At 40.0% G+C, this 24,811-nt stretch overlaps 1 protein-coding gene across 2 annotated transcripts in view; it reads left to right on the forward strand.

Moving 5' to 3' along the window:
- Positions 1 to 24,811, forward strand: part of C2CD3 (C2 domain containing 3 centriole elongation regulator) — a 224,922-nt gene that overhangs the window by 16,043 nt on the left and 184,068 nt on the right. For both annotated transcript variants that reach the window (XM_033947874.1, XM_033947875.1), the window contains exons 4-5: positions 3,692 to 3,858; positions 18,368 to 18,600. In XM_033947874.1, the coding sequence (XP_033803765.1) occupies positions 3,692 to 3,858; positions 18,368 to 18,600 (400 nt within the window). The remainder of the gene's footprint in view (positions 1 to 3,691; positions 3,859 to 18,367; positions 18,601 to 24,811) is intronic.

Raw genomic sequence — 24,811 nt, forward strand, 5'->3', positions numbered from 1 at the left:
GTGGGTAAGCAGAGTGGGCAGACTTGAGGGCTGTAGCCCTTTTCTGCTGTCATCTTCTATGTTTCTATGTTTCCCCTCCAAGGCACCAGAATGGACATGCCAGTCTCCACTGAGCTGGGAACAACTCATTTTGACACTGATGCCTGATGGGGATGTGATTGTACCAGCTGAGCCCAGCCTTTATCGATGGCAGACCTCGTGGGGTGGATCTGGGTCATACTGGAGCAGATGGAAACCTTTCTTGCTCAACATAATGCTGAGGCATTGAGGAAATTGATGCCAGTCCTGAGGGAGACCCAACCTATTCTGAAGGTCCATGTGCTGTCTGTTTGATATGCTTTGACGCTAGTGCATGAAAGAATGTCAAAGTTGGCACTGGTTGAGACAATGTCAGTGTTCAGTCTGTTGGAGGAAGAAGTACTCTTGAAGCTTAGGAGAACTTCCATCCCTTGTTATGCCCGCCCGGAATCTAGCCAGCGGCCTTGTAGACTAAGGTAGGTACATATTCAAGGTTTTCCATGAGAACACATCTTTGAGACTGATTCAGACTTCTTCCAGAAATCTGGTCAGGATCCATAAGTCCTCTCTGAGAAGGGATCCCTTGGTATCCTTTCAGACCCCTCCTTTCCCCAAGAAAGGAGATCTCCCCTAGAGGAGATCTCCTATACTGAGTTTATGCAGGAGATGGCCAAGTCTATCCCATTTCAGTTGGAGATTGAGGGTAAGCCTAGGGATGAGATGTTGGAAATCCTTGACTTTGATGACCCTCCTAAGAAAGCTATGATAGTGTCCATGCACAGAATCCTTCAATCTATGCAGATGAAGCAGTGGGAGATTCCTCTCTTTATACAGCCTATTCTTAAGAAGGCCAACTCTATGCACAGAATCCAAAAGGCTCCTGGGTCTGAACAATTCCAGCTTCCACATCATACTGTGGTGGTTAAAACCACTCTAAAGAGCCAAGAGTCCCAAGGCTCACTCCTTGGTGCTCCTGGAGAGGGATGCCTGGATCTTGGAGCCCTTTGGGAAGAAAGTTTTTCATAGTGCTAGGCTAGCCTCCAAGCATAAATCAACCTTCAAGAACACACACTTGTGGAACTTGATACATAGTGTGGCAGGGTTTGCAGAAGCTCTATCACCTTAAAAAGTTCCAGAGCTCTGACAGCTAGTAACCAAGCAGAAGAAATGCAGAAGGCATATGGCTCAGGCAACCTATAATGCTTTTGATGTGCTTTCTGTGTGCCTCAAATATAGAACCGGTGGTTGAGGAGAAGCTGATGGATTTCTCATTCCAGGCTGATGATCTTTTTGGTGACAGAGAAGGTTGCTGACCTCACCAGGAAATATACTGATACCATCAAGTCGCCATCCATGTCCACTCCTACAACCTCCTCCTTTAGTAAGTATTCTGGAGAAGGACAATGGAGGACCAATTTGCTTCCCTCCACAACCACAAACTTCCACTCTTCTGTTCCAGACTCTACATGCCCAATTGTCTGGAGTCGGATGCCTTCTTCCTCAACTGGTGGGGCAAGTTTCTTTATGCTTTCCCTCCAATTCCTCTACTCAGGAAGACTCTACTCAAACTTCACCAAGAGCAAACCACAATGATTCTCATAGTACTTTGGTGGCCACGTCAACCATGGTTCCCTCTCCTACAATTCAGTGTACAAGAACCAACCACATTCAAATCTTTCCAACATTGTTGACACAGAATGAGATTTCTCTTCTTGATCCCAATCTACGTTCATTATCACTCAAAGCATGGTATCTCTCTCCCACCAACTAGATGCTTTCGCACTATCTGCATCTGTATCAGCCATCATTGAAGCATCTAGAAAACTATCAATACAGCAATGTTATCATTTCAAGTGGACTTGCTTTACAGTCTGGTGTAATCTCAACTCACTAGACTCAATTTCTTTTCCTCTTCCATCTGTTCTGGACTATTTCCTACACCTATCCAATTCTGGACTCAAGACTACTTCAATCTAAGTACATCTCAGTGCAATCGGTGCATTTTATGCGCTACTGGGCAAAAAAACATTATCTGTTTATTCTTTGGATTACAGATTTATGAACAGACTTTACCATACCATAAGAACATAAGAAATGCCTCCACTGGGTCAGACCAGAGGTCCATCGTGCCCAGCAGTCCACCCATGCAGTGGCCCAACAGGTCCAGGACCTGTGCAGTAGCCCTCTATCTATACCCCTCTATCCCTTTTTCCAGTAGGAAATTGTCCAATCCTTTCTTGAACCCCAGTACCGTGCTCTTAAGCCTCCTGCTGTCACCGGGGACTTTAATGTTATACTTTCCACTCAGTTGAAGCCTCCATTTGAACCACTCTCAACTTTATATCTCAAACATCTCACTTGGAAATTGGCCTTCTTTGATGCTATTGCAGCGGCAATCCAGGTTAATGAACTTCAAGCACTCATATCTGATCCACCCTATACTACTTTCTAGCACGATAGGGTGGTGCTTTGCACACATCCAGAGTTTCGAAGGTCGTCTCAGAGTTTCATGTAAACCAGTCCATGGTTCTACCTGTCTTCTTTCCAAGACCATATTCTCACCCTGGTGAAGCAACACTCCACACATTGAACTGTAAGCGTGCTCTTGTTGTTTATTTGGATCAGACCAAACTTCACAGAACTACCACTCAGCTGTTCCTCTCATTCAGTCCTAACAGATTTGGAGCTCTTGTCACTAAGAGAACCATCCCGACAAGGCTGGCAGACTATATCTCCTTTTCCTGTGCTCAGGCTGGGCTGACGTTCCACTCCCATTCTGGACATCTGTAAAACAGCTACCTGGTCCCATCCCAATACTGTTTGGAGAATCATTCCAGATGGGATGGTCGGTTCGGCCAAGTAGCTCTACAAAATGTATTCTCTACATAAATGCCAACTTTCTTCCAACTCTTTCAGTTTCACTAGGTTCATGGTAGTTGTCAATAACCCTCTTCTCAGAGGCATGATCCTGGCAGCTTGGGTGCCCCACCCTTGAGAGTGTAATGCCTGCTTGTCCTCGGAGAAAGCATAGTTACCTGTATCAGATGTTCTCCGAGGACAGCAGGGATATATTCTTACAATGTTGGCTTCTTAGCTTTATTACTGAACTGATGGCCTTGTAAGCCAACGTCAGGTGGGAAGGCACAAGCATGTGCAAGGGACGGGTGGTCTTAAAATTTTGAAGTGACAGTGCATTTTTTGACTCTGTGCCAGGTTCTGTAGATGTTGTTACCCACATATGAGAATATATGCCTGCCGTCCTCAGAGATCACCTGCTACAGGTGAGTAACTATACTTTCTCCCCTACGTACCACTTTTAGTCTTCTTTCTCTCTGGATCCTATTACTGCTTTCCAATTGAAGACATGGACTTTGGCCAAGACACCACTTTTTGTTCTAGTTCTGCAAACTGATCAATGTTGGAAGAGGGGGTGTTGGTTGTGGGATTATTGACTCAGCTTATGGGTTTGGTAAAGAAGAGCAGATAGAGGATTGCCTGGCAGGGGAAAAGGCAGGGTGTGGGACTGTGGCTGTGACTTGCATTCAAAGTAATACTGATCTATTGTATGTTAAAATGTACAGCGCTGCATACGCCTTTCAGCGCTTTAGAAATAATAAATAGTGGTATAGTAAGATACATTATCATGTTGTGCTGTTTTGGGTTTTTTTTCCAGGTATCTCTAACATTGGAACCTTTGTCAGACACCTATGAGAATAGCAGCTCCCTGCTTAGTACCGACATAAGCTTAGACACAGCCTTCCCAACACAAGCACTTCAGAAATTAGTCGGAACTGTTAGCGGGAAAGAATCTGTAAGCAGCAGCAGGACAGCTACTCCTAGGTAATTATATTTATTTCACTCTGTATTTTAAATTATTTATTTGTATTAAATTTAATTTTTGTTACACTGTTTTGTGAACTGAAAATGGTTAACATACAGTTCCTTAATAGTAAAACACTGCATTCAAAAGAGAATATCCAAGAGTCAACATACCAGCATTCACAATCAGTTAAGTAATAATCCTCTTCTGTGGACCCTTTTCATATAAAGTTTTCATTTTTTGTCTTTTATTTGTCTGAAGTTTAGTAAAGTACACAACGTGAGATAAGCACAGAGAGATCATTTAGTATCAGCAAGCAAGGATAAAACTGGTCATCAAATAGGATTTCCAGTGCCATAACAAGAAAGCAAAATGACAGTGGCGTACTTAGCATATGTGACACCTGGGGCCCATCATTTTTTGACACCCCCCCATATATATGAAAAATATGATTTTTAGTAACAATCTACATATCGCACAAGAGTGTACCTAGGAAAAGGCAGCATCTTAAACACTGCAGTGAGCACTAGAACACCAACACATACATTGTAAAACTAAACAAACCAGATCCTGCACAGTCAATTGATCCAGTATAGTTGATGCTATCAGAAAGCCATGTCCCTTTCATACACACAGACAGATACACCTTTGCCCAATATGGAATAATCACAAACTAAAAATAGAAATATGTAGACAAAAGTTAAACTGAACTGTCAAGAAACTAGACTCTGCATACAATGCAACACCACAAAAACAGTAATACATGTCCTCTAATACTGTGCAAAATATAAATACAGTAGATGTAAATTTGAAAAACTGATACATAACAATCACCACTTTACAAATTAACAAATAAAAATAAAACAAATAATGAGAAATATGAAAATACCATTTTATTGGACTAATCCCCTTAAGCTCGGTTCTCATCCCCACAAACCACCTGATTCCATCCACACAAGCCTTGAATTGTTTTATATTGAACTTATTATATTAAAGTATAAAAAGAAACAATATTCTGTACAATTGTCAATTTATAAATCAGCGTCTTCTCCCCACTCTCTCTTCCCCATTTCCCTTCAGCGTCCTCAGCCCACTCTCTCCACTTTCCTTCAGCGCACGCACATAAAAACAAGCAAGTAATTTTATATCATTTTCATTCTCTTCATTCATAGAAATTAAAGTCTAAATAATGCCAGTCACATAACAAAACATGATTTTACAAAAATAATTCCCTGCAGTCAAGCCTGCAAGGATTACTAGATGTCTTTCAGCAGCTCCCCTCCCTCCCTCCTCGTTACCTTCGTGGCCAAGTCAAAATGATCTACCAACAATAAAATTTTAAAAACACAAAGCACATTGTACGCAGAGAAAATGTTAATTATCATTTATATTCCGCAGGTTTTCAAAGAGGTCAAGGCAGATGACTTTATGCAATGTCACTCAGTAACAACTATACAAAAATAGACAACCAAACAAAGGTAGGAAAAATGATTTTATTTTCAATTTAGTGATCAAAATGTGTCCGTTTTGAGAATTTATATATGCTATCTATATTTTGCACTATGGGCCCCTTTTACTAAACCGCGATAGCGTTTTTTAGCACAGGAGCTGCGCTGAATGCCCCACGCTGCTCTCGACGCTCCCTGCTCTAAAAACTGCTATTGCAGTTTAGTAAAAGGGGCCCATAGTGCAAAATATAGACAGCATATATAAATTCTCAAAACGGACACATTTTGATCACTAAATTGAAAATAAAATCATTTTTCCTACCTTTGTTTGGTAATTTCATCAGTCTCTGGTTGCACTTTATTCTTCTGACTGTGCATCCAATATCTTCCCTTCTTTCAGCCTCCTGTATGCTTCCTCTCCTCCAGACTTCATTCCCTCCCCCAACTTTTTCTTTGTTTCACCCTTCTTTCTTTCTCTTTCCATGCCCCCTTTCTTTCTGTATGTCTGTCTTTCTCTCTCTCTCTCCGTGCCCCATTTCTTTCTTTCACCCTGCCCCCTTCTTTCTTTTTCTCTCCATGCCCCCTTTCTTTCTCTATGTCTGTCTTTCTCTCTCTTTCCCCATGCCCCATTTTTTTTTCTTTCTTTCACCCTGCCCCCTTTCTTTCTTTCTGGATCCCAGTCCCCCCCCCTTGCTTTCTTTCTGGCTCCCTGGCTCCCCCCCTTTCTTTCTTTCTTTCTCCCTTCCCTCCCCCATGCCACCGCCGCTACCACCACCATGCAGCCACCACCACCGGGGAAAGGCTGCCACTGGCCATCAGAAACAGGCTGGCGCCAAATTTGGCCTCCTTCTTTTCCCGCAGGCCGACCAACTCTGGCTGCCTGACGTCAATTCTAACGTCGGAGAGGACGTTCCGGGCTAGCCAGGCAGTGATTGGCTGGCCCAGAACGTCCTCTCCGATGTCAAAATTGACGTCGGACGGCTAGAGTTGCTCAGCTCGGGGAAGAGAAGCAGCAGGGAGGGAGAGTTCGGCGCCAGCTTCTTTCTGATGACGGCAATGGCAGCCTTTCCCCGGCGGCAGCCTATTCCCTGGTAAGTGGCCAGCTGTACACCCCCTCGGGCCTTGCACCCGGGTCGGACCGCCCCCCCCCCCCCCCCCCCTTGGTACGCCACTGCAAAATGACAAGACTAGAAGATCCTTGAGGTCTTATTCGTGTTCCGTTTCTTTTTTTTTTTCAAATTCTTTATTCATTTTTCCATCTTGCATCAAGTACACAATAATATATCAGTTAAAACTTGAATACATCACTTGAATTTCCTTATAATAACATCATAAATACATAAATGTATACCCCCCACCCACCCTACCTTCAAATATTAACCAAAAAATATCGTATAAACATTATATTCTTATCTAGTGATTAAACCTTTAATAAAACTTTATACCATCCCCCCTCCCCCTATGTATAAATGTACTTTCAGAGGAAAATGGTGTCTAATCATTGCAATAACTTGTCAATGGCCCCCAAATCTTTTTAAAATTATTATAATTCCCTTTTTGTATGGCAATTGTTCTTTCCATTTTGTAAATGTGACACAACAAATTCCACCAGAAGGTATAGTTAAGTCTACTGTAATTTTTCCAATTACTGGTGATATGTTGTATGGTGACTCCTGTCATAATCAATAAAAGTTTATTATTGCATGATGAAATTTGACTTTTTGTTCTCATTGACATACCGAACATAATTGTATCATATGATAATGCTACATGGTTTTCTAATAAACAATTAATTTGAGACCAAATTGATTTCCAAAAGGCCATGATACAGGGACAACAGAATATTAAATAACATAAGCAAAGCCTCCGCTGGGTCAGACCTGAGGTCCATCGTGCTTCCAGATTACAATACCAGCATCTATTAGACTTAGAGCTATCTAACTTTTGTAATCTAATTGGGGTCCAAAATGCTCTATGTAAAAGGAAAAACCAAGTTTGTCTCATAGATGCGGACACCATACATTTCATTCTCCAAGACCAAATTCGTGGCCATTGAAATGCAGTAATTTGATGCTTTATCTCAATGCACCAGATGTCCCTAAGTCCATTTTTAGGTTTTTTTCTTACAAATCCGTTTATCAATTTATACCACTGTGCAACCTGGTGACCCAAGAAGTCCACCTGAAAGCATAAAAATGTGTTCCCTGTTTCTGAATAATTAGTCAGCCTTCAAGAATTCAACTTGCTAAGTACAAGCATCCTTAATGACTTTGCAGGTAAGATACAGCTGCTACTCAGCTACAGTGCAGAAGAGGAACATAAGAATAGCCTTCCTGGGTCAGACCAATGGTCCATCAAGCCCAGTAGCTCGTTCTCACTGTAGCCAATCCAGATCACCAGTACCTGGCCAAAACTCAAGGAGTAGCAGTATGCCATGTTACCGATACAGGGCAAGCAGTGGCCTCCCCCATGTCTTTCTTAATAACAGACTATGGACTTTTCCTCCAAACCTTTCTTAAAACCAGCTACGCTAGGGGCGTGGCTTAACGCGAACACAGGATGGAGGTGTGATCGAAACGCTCCTCTTCAAACAGGCAATGATTTAAAGATAATTAATCCCTTTACTGCTGGAAAAGAAAAAAAAAACCAAATCTAATGAAAATTGAAAATGTGGTAACTGAAATTGACATTCTCGACTGAAATCGGTGCAGATTCTGAGAGGAGAGAGCCGAAGTGAGTTTGCCGGTTTTTTTTCTCTCAGTGTTAGATTGGCACAGCATCGGGCTAATAACTGACAGGAAAAAAAAAAATCTAATAACGGAAAATCTACATAGTATTGAGAGTGACAAGCAGTGAGAAGTATTTGAGAACTGACAGATTTGATTTTTCATTCTTCGAAGTTGTGAGAAGACCCGTGAAAGTGAAATCAAAGAAAGAAAAAATTTGTCGGATTTCTCAATACTGAAACGGCAAGGCACCGGGGGTGAGTAACTGACAGAACCGAGAGAATTGATCTGAAAGAGATTTGTGTTGCCGTGATTGAACTTAAGTGAAGAGAATAAAGGATTGCAAGTTGTCTTCCTACACTGAGGCTGAGAGCGTGTTTGTAGAGGAAAAAAAAAAAAAAAACAGAGACAAAGATTGCTGATTTCTTTCTTTGGTACTGAAACGACGAGGCACTAAAAAAGATAACTGACATTAAGAAGAAGAGGGGCTAAGGAAATATAAATTGCTGAATAAGATTGACTCCTGATGTATGGACGTTGTCAGTAGAATTCTTAAATGTGACGGTTTGAGGCAGCCATTTCCAGTTCGGTGAAGAGACTGAGCCCTGAGTGATTGATTGATCTTTTGTCTGAGGCCAATATACTTGTTTGTTTTCCCTTAGTGCTGGATCGGCATTGAGGTGGATGACAAAAAAAAAAAAAAAAAAAGGAGGATTCATTTATCAATTGAGACAATTTAAAATAACTCAAAATTAATTGAAATAATTGATTACTTGAGTGAATTTCGCTCTCCTCTTTCACAGCTGCGATTGGGCTTGTGAGAGGGGAGCTGCAGGAGGATTGTGAGGCTGCTGACGGTTGATTGTGAAACTGCGACAGTTTAATACAGCCTTATCCTGCCAGCGCTGAAAAAGGCTGATAAAAAATTTTTTCCCTCTGTGCTAAAACGAATAGATATTGGGAGAGAGTAAAGCTGAACGGAACTAGAGGGGAAAAGAGCTGACAATATATGTGAAAGCCCTTCGGTGACGACGCTGAAAAGGGGGATTGATTGAAGAAAACTGAGTGAAAGGAATACAGGCGTTTTCTCTCAGTGATTGAACACTGAGACGCTGAAGACAGAGAAAGAATATAAACTTACTAAATAAACAAAAAACTGAATTGAAATTGCTTTTCCATTATAAAGCTGCGATTGGGCTTGTATGAGAGGAGACAGAGGAAGGGGATAAAGGAACTTTTGGAAAAAAGCTGATGTGGCAAGACATTGAGGCAGTTGAGAGACGCTCGTTGAATTAAATCTGTGGAAGAACCCGACAAGTCTGCGAAAAATTTAAGGAAGGAAATTCTGTTGGATTGAATATCCCCCTCTTTCATTGAAACAGTGAAGGGGCTTAAAAGAAACCTTTTTACCAATATTAAAGAGATAAAGACACTAAAAAAGGAGTATATAAGATTGAGACAGATAACTGAGAAAGAGAAAAGGAAAGGGAAAAAAAAGGCAAAAAAGGAAAAGAAAATTTTTACTTTAAAAGATAAAAATAAATTTGGAAGAAAAGGGATTAAAAAACAACAATATGGCAAGCACAAGACAAAACAAAAATGAGGCTGGAACATCTGCAAAAAGACAGAAACAAGATCAAATAACACCTAGCAAGATACCACTTCCTATTGATGAACCAGACATATTAAGCAAAGCTGAAGTCATGGAAGAATTAAAACAAATCAAACAAATGCTTAAAGAAACTATCACTAATATGTCTGAAATGAAAGAAGAAATTTTAAATATACATAGACAAATGGAAGTTAACAACAAAAGAACAACTGAACTAGAATCAAAAATGGAAACTATAGAATGTGAATCAAAAAGATGTAAAGACGACAGCCTGGAATTAAATAAATTAAAAGATCAACTGGAGGATTACGAGAATAGAGGAAGAAGAAAGAACATCAAACTCTTTGGAATACAAGAAAATCTAGAGGGAAAAAATACTATCCTTTTCCTTGAAAATTTAATTCCAAAAATTCTACAATTAGACTTGAAACAACCAATTGAAATTGAAAGGGCGCATAGAATCCCAATTAAAAATTTAGAAAATAAAAACAGACCAAGACCAATCATTTTCAAAATGTTGAGATACCAACAAGCACTAGAGATACTAAATGCCGCAAAAAAAGATAAAAACTTAAATTATAAAGGATCAAGATTATGGTTTTTACCAGACTTCGCCAAAAACACAGCAACTAAAAGGAAAAGACTTCTAGATATGAGACCTCTACTTAAAGAAAAAGGATTTAAATATGGTCTATACTACCCGGCGAAAATGAGAGTGTCATCTGGAGACAAGTCATTATATTTTGAGGATCCCGAAAAACTAAAAGAGTTTCTCTCTAAACCAGAACCTATGATATATTAACATAATATACTAAGATGGTTTTGAAGAATTTATGAAAAAACAGAAAATATAACATATCGAAATATTTGAAGAAATGGAAGAAAACAATACAAAGAAAAGACAATAATAATTATATGAAAGAAAGAACAGAATACAGGAAAATTATTAAATAATACACTGCATATATGTTTAAAATAAATATATGTTGAAATCATAATACTAAGGAAATACAAATTAATATATTGTTAAATGGAAAATGATACATTGATAAAATGTTATGGAAAATATTTAAATAAATATAAAAGATCAATATAGATAGATAGAAGGGAAATTTGTTTAAACAATTGAATATTGATTGCCTGGAATGGGGAGATTGTTGGGATTACAACTCCAATGTGTATCCTTAAGCAGCCAATGTATTGGGTGGGAAAGGGAGGGATAAGTAGAATATTTATTAGAATAATTAAGGGAGATACATTAGGGTTAAATATGTGTGTCATGAAGAAAATTTTTTGGATATTAAATATGAAGGAGGAAGGGAGGAATAAGATAATGAAAAGTATTAAAATATATAATGTCTCTTAAAATATATTCTATTAATGTCAATGGCCTGAATCACGTAATTAAAAGGGAAAAAATATTAACATTTTTAAAAAAACAAAAAGCAGATATTTACTGTCTGCAAGAGACCCATCTTAATAAGAAGGAATCACAGAAATTATCAGGTGGATGGATAAAAGAATGTTTTTTTGCTCCAGCAGTGGGTAAAAAAGCAGGGGTTGCAATCCTTATAAATAAAAAATGTATGGCCAATATAAAAGTAAAAAATTCAGATCCACATGGAAGATGGATACATATCGATATAGGTATGGGAAATGATACCCTGACGTTATTTAATATATATGCCCCTAATTCGAATCAATCAGAATTTTTCAAAAAGCTACAAAATATGTTATTACCACTGGCTGCCTCTAATTTAGTGGTGGCTGGAGATTTTAATGCTGTAATGGATCCATTATTGGATAAAAAACCAGGTAAAAATATTAAATCTTTAGGTCTAGATAATTTGGTTCAATCATGTGATTTGAAAGATATATGGCGTATTCTTCATTTTAATGATCGGGAATATTCATTTTGTTCACAGGTTCATAAATCATTTTCAAGAATAGATTATATTTTTGTTTCAACAAATAAAGTGCAACAAGTGATTAAAGCCTCCATTGATCCTATTATCATTTCGGATCATGCGGGAATATGGATAGAATTACAATTAGATCAATTAGAAAATAATAGACCTCTTTGGAGATTTGATAATGCATTGCTTGTGGATGACAAATTTTTAGAAAATTTTAAAACACAAATTAATGAATTTTTTCAAATAAATTTAGTGGAAGATACATCTATAGAGAATGTATGGGATGCATTTAAAGCAACTATGAGGGGTAATATCATATCATATTCAGCTTTTATTAGGAAACAAATTAAAAAACAATATATAGAATTAGAAAAAGAAATAAAAATATTAGAAGCTAAATTGATAAGTAAATGGGAATATGAAGTTTTGCAAGCTCTTTTGAAAGTAAAAGGTAAATATAATGAATTAACTTCAAAAATGATAAGAAAAGATTTGTTTTCCAAACAAACGGTGTATTATGGAAATTCTAATAAGGCGGGAAAATTATTAGCAAATTATCTTAAGGCAAAAAAAAAGAAGAACTAATATTAATGGAATAAAAGATGATAATGGTATAATAACAAATCAAACAAATATAATATTAAAACAATTTTTAAATTTTTATAAGGATCTATATTCTTCCGAACCTTATTTGGGGAAACAAAAAGATGGAAAAAAATTTTTAGATTTAATAAATGGACCTAAAATTCCTGATCATATAAAACGAAGTTTAGAAGAACCTATATCATTAAAAGAATTAGAAACAGCATTGAGATCTCTTAGAGTTGGATCCGCTCCAGGTGGTGATGGTTACACAGTAGAATTTTATAAAACATTTCAAAATATCCTCTCCCCACATTTATTAAAATTATATCAGACACAACTTATAAAAGGTAATATAAAAGGTACTATGGCTGAATCAATAATAATTGTTTTACCTAAGCCAAATAAAGATCCTACTTTGGTTTCAAACTACAGGCCTATATCTTTGATAAACGTTGATAATAAACTTTTGGCGAAAATTTTGGCTTTGAGATTAGCCAAAGCTCTCCCACATATTATAGATATGCATCAAACGGGTTTCGTTGCTAAAAGACATTCCTCCAATAACTCTAGACTATTATTTCACATGCTAAACTTATCAAAAAAAATGGATGAACCGGCATTTACAGTTTCTTTAGATGCCGAGAAAGCATTTGATAGGGTAGAATGGAACTTTATGTATCAGGCTTTAGAATGGTTTGGTATAGGTTCTGGATTTATACAAATGGTAAAAACATTGTATAGCTTCCCGATTGCAAGATTAAATATTAATAATAAGATATCTGATGGTTTTCAATTGCAGAGGGGAGTTAGACAAGGTTGTCCTTTATCTCCTTTGTTATTTGATGTTGTATTAGAACCCTTATTGTTAGCAATACAGCAAACGAGGGAGATACAAGGAATTCCATATTCAGATATGGAATATAAAATTTCGGCTTATGCTGATGATATTTTACTTTATTTGAGAAATCCAGAGTCTACCTTATCTTCTTTATTGGAATTAATTGATAAGTTTGGCAAATTTTCAGGTTATAAAATTAATTGGAATAAATCTGAAATTATACCCTTGAATGTTTACTGTGTAAAAGGATTATTTGATACTTTTCCATTCATATGGAAAGAAGAAGGATTTAAATATCTAGGCATTCAAGTTAAAAAAACAATTGAAGATACTGTAAAAGAAAATGAAAAATATGTATTAAAAAAAGTAACGGAGTTATGTGAACAATGGAACCCATTACATATATCTTGGTGGGGCAGAGTTCAAACTATTAAAATGATGATGTTGCCTGTGGTTTGCTACCAAATGAGTATGATACCTATTTATTTTCAGGGGTCCTTTTATAAGAAACTTAATAAAATTTTAACAAAATTTCTTTGGCTTGGTAAAACACCTAGAATAGCTTTAGTAACCTTACAAAAATCAATTAAGGAGGGAGGGGTAAATTTTCCAAATTTCTATAGGTACCATCAAGCCTATATTCTACGTCAGGGTATGTATTGGATCCTCCCAGAACTTATAGATAATGCACCAGATTGGTTATATTTGGAATGGCGCCTTATGTTTCCCCTAAATTTAGTTCATTTACCAAGTATTAATATACCTAAAAGATACAGAGAAAATAAAATAATAATGGATACTTGGAAAACATTGAGATTTATTGATAAATTAACATCCATCCCAATATATAAATCAACTAATCAATCCATATGGATAAACTCCAAGATCAAAGTAGGCGGAGCCCAAATCCTTTGGAAGAACTGGATTAATGCAGGAATTAGATCTCTAGATGATATTATTTCAGAAGGTAAACTGCTGGATTTTTCACAATTGCAACATAGATTTGGTCTTAATAAAACACAAAGTTTTAAATGGTTGCAATTGAAGCAGGCCATTCAGGTTGGGTTCCCTGAATGGAAATCATTAAACAATCAATATAGTTTAAAGTTCTTATGCTTTAAAGCAGACTTCCTAGGACATCAAGCCGCATTGTGGTATAAATTAATATCTGGATATTTAATTAAAAAACCAAAAAATGGTCTAAGAGACATTTGGAGCATTGAGATTGGACATCAAATTAATGCATCTCAATGGCCACTAATTTGGTCTTGGAGAATGGGATGTACAGTGTCAGCATCTATGAGACAAACATGGTTCTTTTTATTACATAGAGCTTTTTGGACCCCTACTCGTTTACAAAAACTAGACAGTTCTAAGTCTAATAGATGCTGGCACTGTAATTTAGAACCAGGAACATTAGATCATTTATTATACTACTGTCCTTATATTAAAATATTTTGGAATTCAATTTGGCCACAAATTAATAAATTAATGGAAAATCATATTGCAATATCATATGATACAATTTTATTTGGAACAATGATGAGAAAAAAAAGTCAAATTTCACCAGAAAATAATAAACTTTTATTAATTATGACAGGGGTTGCCATTCAACATATAACTAACAATTGGAAAAATTATAACAACCTAAACTACACATTTTGGTGGAATACAATATGCCATGTTTTTAAAATGGAAAGAACAATATCAATACAAAAGGGGACATATAATAATTTTATAAAAATATGGGGGCCATTGACAAAATACTGTAATGATTAAATAATAGAATACTTTTTCTTCCTTTCTTCTTTTAGAGATTTTCTTATGACACACATATAGGGGGGGTAAGGAAAACATTTTATATATAATATATTATAATATATGATACAAAATGTAACAAATGATTAAGAGATAATAGAAGGGTGGGGGAGGGAAAATGAATAAAATTTATCCAGAATATATTATTTTAGATATAAATATGTTATTGAATAATTATCAATTGTATCCTAATATGTTATATACTTTTATAAAATTTGAAAATATTATATTAAAGTGGTGAAGGGGTGGGGGGAGGGTGTAGGGGAAAATCAAATTCAGACATACATTGTATTAGATATAAAAGTGATACCATGCATATATCAAATGTATTTTATTATTCTGTACACTTTTTATGAAATTTGAAAATAAAAATATAATGGGAAAAAAAAAAAAAAAACCAGCTACGCTATCCGCTCTTATCACATCCTCTGGCAACGCGTTCCAGAGGTTAATTATTATCTGAGTGAAAAAAAATTTCCTCGTATTAGTTTTAAGAGTATTTCCCTATAACTTCATCGAGTGTCCCCTAATCTTTGTAATTTCTGACGGAGTGAAAAAATCGATCCACTTGTACCCGTTCTACTCCACTCAGGATTTTGTAGACTTCAATCCTATCTCCCCTCAGCCGTCTCTTTTCCAAGCTGAAGAGCCCTAACCGTTTTAGTCTTTCCTCGTACGAGAGGAGTTCCATCCCTTTTACCATCTTGGTCGCTCTTTTTTGAACCTTTTCTAGCACCACTATATCTTTCTTGAGATAAGGAGACCAGAATTGAACGCAATACTCCAGATGAGGTCGCACCATGGAGCGATACAGGAGCATTATAACATTCTTAGTCTTGTTAACCATCCCTTTTTTAATAATTCCTAGCATCCTGTTTACTTTTTTGGCCGCCACCACACATTCTGCAGAAGGTTTCATCGTATTGTCTACAATGATACCTAGATCCTTTTCTTGGGCACTAATCCCCAAGGTTTACTCTAGCATCCGGTAACTGTGTTTCAGGTTATTCTTCCCAATGTGCATCACTTTGCATTTGTCCACCCTGTAGCAAGAGAGAAGATGGAATCAGGAGCAGGTGGAAGTGGGCAAACTAAAAACAGACTGAATGATGAAAGCAAACCTGCCCAGGGACTTCTGGCTACCTTTTGAAGGAGGTCCTCAGTTGATGGTGCTTGGAGATCTCTACCAGCTATGGCAAGGGTCAGGGCCAGTGTTGGATGTGCTGGTGCCCAGAGCATAAAATAAAGGAGGGCCCGCCCCTATTCCATTTGCTCCAAGCTCCTTAAGCCTGCCATTACTATCATGCTGACAGACCCTCACCAAATACAGAACAAGGGATCACAAATTAGAAACAAACATAAGTAGACAAAAATGTAACTGGGAACCCTGAAAAGTTAAACCCAGCAAATACTTCAGCACTGGAGAATTAAAAACAGAAATGCTTTTCTTTTCTATTGAACACGATACAAAGACATCCGCTATACACATTTCCCAAAGCTAACATATTTCAGTCAATAAATTCAAAATAAAATGCTTTTTAACCTTTGTTGTCTGGAAATTTATTTTTCTATCAAGTTGGTTCCAATTTAAGCAGTTGCTGTCCATTGGTCTTTTCTACTTTCTCATATCTTGTTCCAGTCCCTCACTACAACTGCGTCTGATCTATTAACCTTTCCATTTAGCTCTTTCCTCCTTTCCACCTTTTTTTCTTTTCTACTTAAGTCCACTCAAAATTTCACCCTCTTCCCCCTTCTCTTCACTTTCAGCTACCTATCAAATTTCCATCTTCTATTTTAAGGTTTTATCATCTTTTTTATTTTAATTAGAATTTATTTCTTAATTTATTATTTTCAAGTGATGTATCCAAGTTCAAATGTCATTTTCTGATGCACTTGTTATAAGTTGTAAAAATGAATAAAGAATTTATTATTATTTTTTTTTTTAATTATTTTCTTTGTATTTTACTTTCCTATTGATTATGGAGTTCTTTTCTTTTTGTTTAGTACTATGTAAACCACTATGATGATGTATCGAATAGTGGTCTATAAATACTAATAAACGTACCCAATGTTCTGTTCTCTTTCATCTTCAGTTTGCTCCCCATTACCATATTACCCACTATAATCACTATCCTCTGCTCATTTCTCCTTTGCCTCCCCCACCATTCTTAGCTTCTCCCTCCCTTCTCCTTTCCTGCCCAGCATCTGCTCCCTCTTTCTCCCCTTGCCACCCTCGAAGCCTGAAATCTTTCTGTTCCTTCCATCCCCCCACAAGCATCCTCCTGTCCCTCCTTTCTTTCTTCTGTTCCTCCTACCATTGTCTAGCATTTCTCCCTCTCTCTTCCTTCCTTCCTGTTGTACAGCATCCTCACTGCCTTCTGCCCTTGGATCCAACATCTTCCTCTTTTTACTCTCCTCACTTCTGCATAGCATTTCTTCCTTTCTCTCCTCCATCCCCATGTGCAACATGTCTGCCTCTCTCTCCACCAAGTCCACCATCTCTCTCGCTCCCTCCCTTGCTGCAAAGTGAGTGGGAAAAGAGATACCGATCCAGTATGCATCTCTCCCACTCCTTCTACTGCCACGTCCAACATTTCCTTTCTTATCCCCCCTTTGTGCAGCATCTTTCACTCCTCCCTGCCATGCCCAACATTTGTCCTTCTGTCATCCCTCTCTAGTACCATGCTTCATCTCTCCCTCCCTTCCCTCCACTACCATATCCAATATTCCTCCCTCCTGTATCCCTTCCCTCTCCACCACAACATCCAATATTTCTCCCTCTCTCATCTCTCTCTCTACCACCATGACATGATTGTTGCATTCCATTGTGAAACATTACAGGATTGATGTTGTAGGCCATGGAGATGCAGGGGACCAATTAAGCTGTTGCTTTTATATATTCCGTTTGTATGGATTAGTCTAACAAGATGAAGGTGAAATTTAGTCATATCTGTTAATCTCCTTTTGTTGAATCCTGTTAGTTCATGGCCTGCTCTGGAAGTTTCTTGAAACAACAAAAGAAATTGATGCTATTCACTCCACAAGGAGCACACACAAGAAAACAAAGAATTGTGGAGAATTGATGTCCAAGCTGATGGCTTTATTAGAACAAACAAATAATCCACATATTTGTTTGTTCCAATAAAGCCATCAGCTTGGACATCGATTCTCCACAATTCTTTGTTTTCTTTTTTCTGCTCTGGAAGTTTACATTGTGAACATTCTATAGTAGTTCCCTAAGGGATCTCAGATTCTGGGTTGCTTATTTTCACATTGTGCTGCTCTGACATTGACATACTGAAGAATTCCAGGGTGTAGCCCATATACCGGTGAGGTCACTGGAAAGGGTTCTGTTTCTCTGTCTCCATCTGTTGGTTTAGGGACACAGCCCATTGGTCAGGACTGGTCTACAGGATTCGAGGAAAAGAAAATGCCAAGTGTGAATGAATTTCATGTTTAGATGGGAAATTCAATGTTAGGTGGGATGTTGTAGTATCCTAGAAACATAACTAATGATAAAAGCAAGCCAGACTTTAGATAGCTGTGTCGATATGTTTTTGCTGACTATATATTTACTGTGAAACAGGGGAAAGGACCACTTATACTTCCAGGAAAACTCTGAGACCATAAAAGACTATTTCATGGGACCAGTCTCACAAAGTGAAGTTTTGAAATGCCAGGAGGAAAGTCATCCAATGAAGCAGATATCATTCTCTCATAGTTCTGAGAAGGAGCCACAGTCTAAAGCAGCTGGAGACAATCATAATGACGCACCCCCAATGCCTGTGAATAGTCCAGTTACAAAAGACCTCCTTTCAGGTTTGTAGATACTGGTTTTGATGTACTCTGCTAAAATCAGATAGTTAATTTTCCTTGATTTATACGTAGCTAGCTCAGTAGTTTCATGTTTCTCCCTTTGGGCTTCCAGTTGAAGTAGAACCAACTTCTGTTGTATCTACTGGGGGCAATTTCTCCAAATGGGTTAGTTTTGCACAAACCACGATAGGAATGAACCTTGCTCCTAAGCCAGGGTATTCATGTGGAGCAGGGTAATACTACTTTTGGGTTTTGGTTTGTTTTTTAACCACTGAAATATTTATTGAATTTTTTATTTTTTTTTGTAAATCTTTATTGATTTTCAAATATTACAACAAGTGTATAATAATCAATCAGAAATATTTTTAACTAATCACTTGACAATCTTATTTATATTCCTCCAAATATATAAATATAAAAGAATCCCACCTCACCCACCCATATATTAATAATTAACAATTATTATCATTCATAATCCCACCCCCCCTATATCTTATCCAATACTAAGGTGTTTAAGATGTCTGATCATTAGAATAAATAATCAATGGCCCCCAAATCTTTTTAAACTTATGATAATTTCCTTGTTGCATAGCAAGCACCCTTTCCATTTTATAAATATGGCATACTGAATTCCACCAAAAAGTATAATTTAGTTTAATCTTTCCAATTTCCTGTAATCTGCTGAATGGCAACCCCTGTCAATATCAATAGAAGTTTATTATTATTTGCAGAAATTGGGCTTTTAAATCTCATTGATGTACCAAATAATATAGTATCATATGAAAGGGCAACATTTATTGAATTTTAACATAACATTATCACTTAAAATCCACATTTACTGCAGTCCCTAACAAACAATATAACAGAAAACCTTTGTCTGCTGTTGTAAATTGATCAGCAGACAAAGGTTTTCTGTTACATTGTTTGCCTAAGCTTCTTCTACCCTCTTCTTTAAACATAGAAACATAGAAAGATGACGGCAGAAAAGGGCTATAGCCCATCAAGTCTGCCCACTCTAATGACCCCACCCCATTAAGTCTGAGTGCTAGTGACCTAGTTCCTTAACTCGACCTTCGTAGGGATCCCACATGGTTGTCCCATTTATTCTTAAAGTCAAGCACACTGGTGGCCTTTATCACCTGCACTGGAAGCTTGTTCCAGTGATCTACTACCCTTTCTGTGAAGAAATACCTCCTGGTGTCACCATTAAATTTCCCTCCTCTGAGTTTGAGCGGGTGCCCCCTTGTAATTGAGGGTCCTTTGAGAAAGAAGATGTCATCTTCTACCTCGACACGTCCTGTGATGTATTTAAATGTCTCAATCATGTCTCCCCTTTCCCTGCGTTCCTCTAGAGTGTAGAGCTGCAATTTGTTTAGTCTTTCTTCGTACGAGAGACCCTTGAGCCCGGAGATCATCCTAGTGGCCATGCGCTGAACCGACTCAATTCTGAGCACGTCTTTACGGTAATGTGGCCTCCAGAATTGCACACAGTATTCCAGATGAGGTTTCACTGTGGTTCTGTATAGTGGCATTATGACTTCAGGTTTACGGCTGACAAAGCTTCTATTGATACATCCCATCATTTGCCTTGCCTTGGCTGATGCCTTCTCTACTTGTTTGGCAGCCTTCATGTCTGCACTGATGATTACTCCCAAGTCTCGTTCTTCTGAAGTCCTAGCTAGTGTTTCTCCATTTAAGGTGTAAGTTTTGCAAGGATTTCCGCTGCCAAGATGCATGACCTTATATTTCTTGGCGTTGAAGCCCAGCTGCCATGTCGAGGACCAGTTTTCCAACGTTAAACAGAATTATTAAGCAACGTTCTGTGCAACAAAGTCCTCCTTAATCTTATTTTTGTAACTCTTTATTTAACCACTGCGTTACAGACACTACAGGTACACCTGCACAGCAAAACCATACAATCATGAATACAGTGTATACATTAGATTCCCCATGTCCCATTCCCAACCCACCCCTCCCCTTTCCCCCCCCAACCCCCCCCTGACCCTCTCAAGTACCCAACTCCCAATAACGTCTAGTTCCCCCCCCCCCCCACATGTAACATCCAAAAGGAAGAAGTAGCAGAACAGAATCCTAATATGCAAGAGATGCAATGGTGGTCCCCCTTCAGGGATGCACCGGCTAAGCATGTAATACAAATTACTCAGAGTTTCCCTCCATCTCTAGGAACCTTCCCCATAGGTCCTCAAACTGTCTCCTCTGGCGGGTGAGTAATGCCGAAAGCCTAAATTTCTCACAAACCCATCCTAATTTCACTCGCATCATCGCTACCGTAGGTATCGTGGGGCTCTTCCAAAGAGACGCCAACACAAGTCTAGCAGCTGTAAAAGCCAGTCTAGCCAGCTTGTCCTGCGTGGCCTCCACTGTCCCGGGGAGTACCCCCAGCAAGGCCGTCTCTGCTCCAAATGGTAATTGACATTGCAAGAGGCCCCCCACATAACGGAACACCTGAGTCCAATAGTCCTCAAGACGAGGACACTCCCACCACATATGAAAGAATGTACCCCTCAGGCCACACCCTCTCCAGCACTCCCCTGTACAAGAGGTACCCATCTTTGCAAGCACCACAGGAGTAACATACCATCTCACAAGGAGTTTAAGAGCGTTTTCTACCAATTGCGGAGCCACCGCCACATGGTGTATTCTTAATGCTATTTGTTCCCATTCCTCAATCGTATAGGTGTGCCCTAAGTCTACCTCCCACGCCCTCATATATGTGGTCTTCCGATCCGGGTCGGCAAGCAGTAGGCGATATAATTGTGAGATGCAGCCCCGCCGCACTGGGTCCCCCAACATTAACTCAAACCTCGAGCACTTATATGCTGTAGGGTCCCCCGCTTTAATGCGCATAATATAATCCTTCACCTGTAGATAGGGGAATACATCACGCTGCTCCAAATGGAAAGAGGCTTGGACTTCAGGAAATCCACGAATTCGCTCCCCCTCCAACAGTTGGCCAAACCATCTCAGCCCACCTCTTTCCCATCTACAAAAAACTCCACCCTCCCTACCCGGAACAAAATCCTCTGCAAACCTAATAGGTAAAAAATGTAGACCCTGCAGCCTACCCACCAGTTTTCTACCCGCCCCCTTCCATACCCGTAGCGTCCATCTTATAAAAGGATTAGCAATAGAAGCAATATCTGTCTCCCTCAAGCCCACCCACGGTAGATATGACAGAGCCGGTATGCCCCTAGGATCTCCCAAGAGACCCTGTTCCACCCGAACCCACAATTTAGCTGGATCCGCATGCCAATCCACAACCGCCCTAAGCTGCGCCGCCCTGTAGTATAGTTCCAGATTGGGTAACCCCAGTCCTCCCTCCTCCTTAAATTTGAACATGGCATATCTCGCCACCCGAGGACGCCTACCCTTCCATATAAATTGCAAAAGGGACCTATGCCACCGCGTAAAGCAAGCTTTAGGGACCTCCACCGGAAGCACTTGAAAGAGATAAAGAAATCTGGGCAGGACCATCATACGTACCACCTCCATTCTACCCATCCAGGAAAGGTACAGAGGGTCCCATCTATCAAGATCCCTTCTCATGGACTCTCCCAAAGGGAGATAATTAAGGCGGAACAGGGTATCCCACTCCACCCCAAGCCATATCCCCAGGTATTTAATAGGGCCCGTCACCCATCGGAATGGTACCCCCTTTTGCAGTTCCAGGGCCTCCGCCACTGGTACCGAAATATTCAAGATCTCCGTTTTAGACAAATTAGCTTTAAAGCCCGAAATCCGCCCATAATCCCGCATCAAATCCCGCAAAGCCAACAGCGACCTCTCCGACCCCTCCACAATGGCCAAGATATCATCCGCAAAAAGGGACAGTTTATGTTCACCCCCCTGCACCTGCACCCCCTTCACAAGCCGAGACAGACGGATGCTTTGAGCCAACGGCTCGATCACCAAAGCAAACAGCAGGGGAGAGAGCGGGCACCCCTGTCTCGTCCCTCGATGTAATTCAAAGGGCTTGGAATAGACCCCATTAACTTTGACACAAGCCATCGGGTTATGATACAACGTAAGAATCCAAGAGATAAATCGCGACCCAAATCCCATCTGATGTAGCACCGCCTCCATAAACGTCCAATCCACCCGGTCGAACGCCTTTTCGGCATCCACCGCAACCGCCACCCAAGGGGCCCCTGATCTACGGGCCTCCCACACCAAGTTCAACACCCGCCTAATACCATCCGCCGCCTGCCGCCCCCCAATGAACCCCACCTGATCCGGGTGGATCAGGTCCGGCATATGAGTCGCCATCCTATCGGCCAGAATACGAGCCAGGATTTTGGTATCAATTCCCAAGAGAGAGATAGGTCGATAGCTACCACACACAGACAGATCTTTCCCTGGCTTAGGGAGTATCGTAATCCCTGCCAAGCGCATATAGAACGGCAAACGCTCTCCCTCTTTCAGGGAATTAAACAGTCTAGTCAGTAAAGGTGCAACCAAGGGTGAAAGTTTCTTATAAAACAGCCCAGTAAACCCGTCGAGTCCGGGTGACTTACCCGGCTTCAAATGTCTAATAACATGCAACACCTCCTCCACTGTAATATCCCCCTCCAGCCCCAGTGCATCCGAGCTAGATAGGGAAGGCAACCCTAAATCCCTCAAATAGGCTTGGCTCTCCACCTCCGAGCCCTTAAGCTCTGGTGCATAAAGCTCCTGGTAAAATTCCCTAAACCGCCTTTGTATTCCTACCTCATCCGTAAGTACCGTGCCATCTCGCTCCTTAATAGCCAAAATATTACTCCTAGACTGCTGCAATTTGACCCTATGAGCCAAAAGCTTACTAGCCCGATTTCCCGATTCAAAATATTTAAGCTTCAACTTCTCAAGATTAAACTTAATCACCTCATCTTCCAGCTTCCCAAGGGCCATTCGGGTTTCCTGAAGCCGAAGCCTCACCTGCGGTCCTCCCTGTCCCCTCTTATGTTGATCCACCAGAGTGCGGAGCGTCTCCCGGAGCTGCAGTTCCTCCTGCTGCCGGGACTTTTTCTTATAGGCTGCTATAGAGATCAATTCCCCCCTTAACACCCCTTTTAAACTTTCCCAGATCGTCATGGGGGAGAACTGATCCACCTTATTAAACTCTAGGAAGTCATAAATCCCCGTTTCCAGTTTTTGTACTATTTTCGGATCTCCCAGCAGGGCATCGTTCAATCTCCAGTACGTATCTCCCCCCCTAGGTCCTCCCCATTTCAAATCCACCCAGAGCGGGGCATGGTCTGACCATCCAATGGTATCAATCTTGGTATCTATCACTTTACCCCCCCACCCTTTATCCACACAAACCATGTCAATGCGAGTGTATACCTCATGTACAGGGGAATAGAAAGTGTAGTCCCGACCCATCCAATGTTGAACCCGCCACCCATCCTCCACATTAAGAACTTCCAGAAATCTCTCCAAACATTTTCTATCCTTCTTAAGTCTATCGCCCCCCTTACCCGTGGAATCCCAATCTGGATTAAGAACCAAATTAAAATCCCCCCCCACCACCACCGGCCCCACCTTAACCGACAAGATCTTAGTCAGAAGGAGGTCGAAAAAGGGACCCTGTTGAGAGTTAGGTGCATATAAATTAACCAACGTTACCCGAGTCCCATCAACAGTGCCAGTCCAGATAATCCACCTCCCTCCTTCATCCCTCCATTCCTTATCTGGGACCACCCGCAACTTGTGGGAGAACAAAATCCCCACCCCTGCCTTTTTCCGCTCCACCCTATTAGAAGCCCAAACCCTCACGGGATACTCCCGAAACTGTACAAGCTTTTCCCCAGCTTTTACAAAATGTGTTTCTTGAACAAAACATATATCAAATCGGAGGCGCTTAACTTCTTTCAACAACAATTGCCGCTTACGTGGCATGTTAAGCCCCTTAACATTCAAACTGCCCAATCTAATTACATTATCCCCCCCCATCCCCGGCTATAGACATCACTCCCATCCCCTCTGCACCTCCCCCCACCCTCTCCCTCCATAGCCTAGTCCCCCCCCCCCGTCCCTCCCCCCCTCCCTCCTCCCCTCTCCTCCCCAGCTCTCCCCACCCCCCTCCCCACCTGACCCACACTCCCATTCTCCCCACTCCCTCCAAGACTTCAAGTGACTTCACCACCCCCCCCATGTCGCCTTTGTGCTACCTCCCGTCCCCACATTCACACCTCATATGCACCATGACCCCCCA

Source organism: Geotrypetes seraphini, chromosome 6, assembly GCF_902459505.1.
Source record: "Geotrypetes seraphini chromosome 6, aGeoSer1.1, whole genome shotgun sequence".
Lineage (NCBI taxonomy): Eukaryota > Metazoa > Chordata > Amphibia > Gymnophiona > Dermophiidae > Geotrypetes > Geotrypetes seraphini.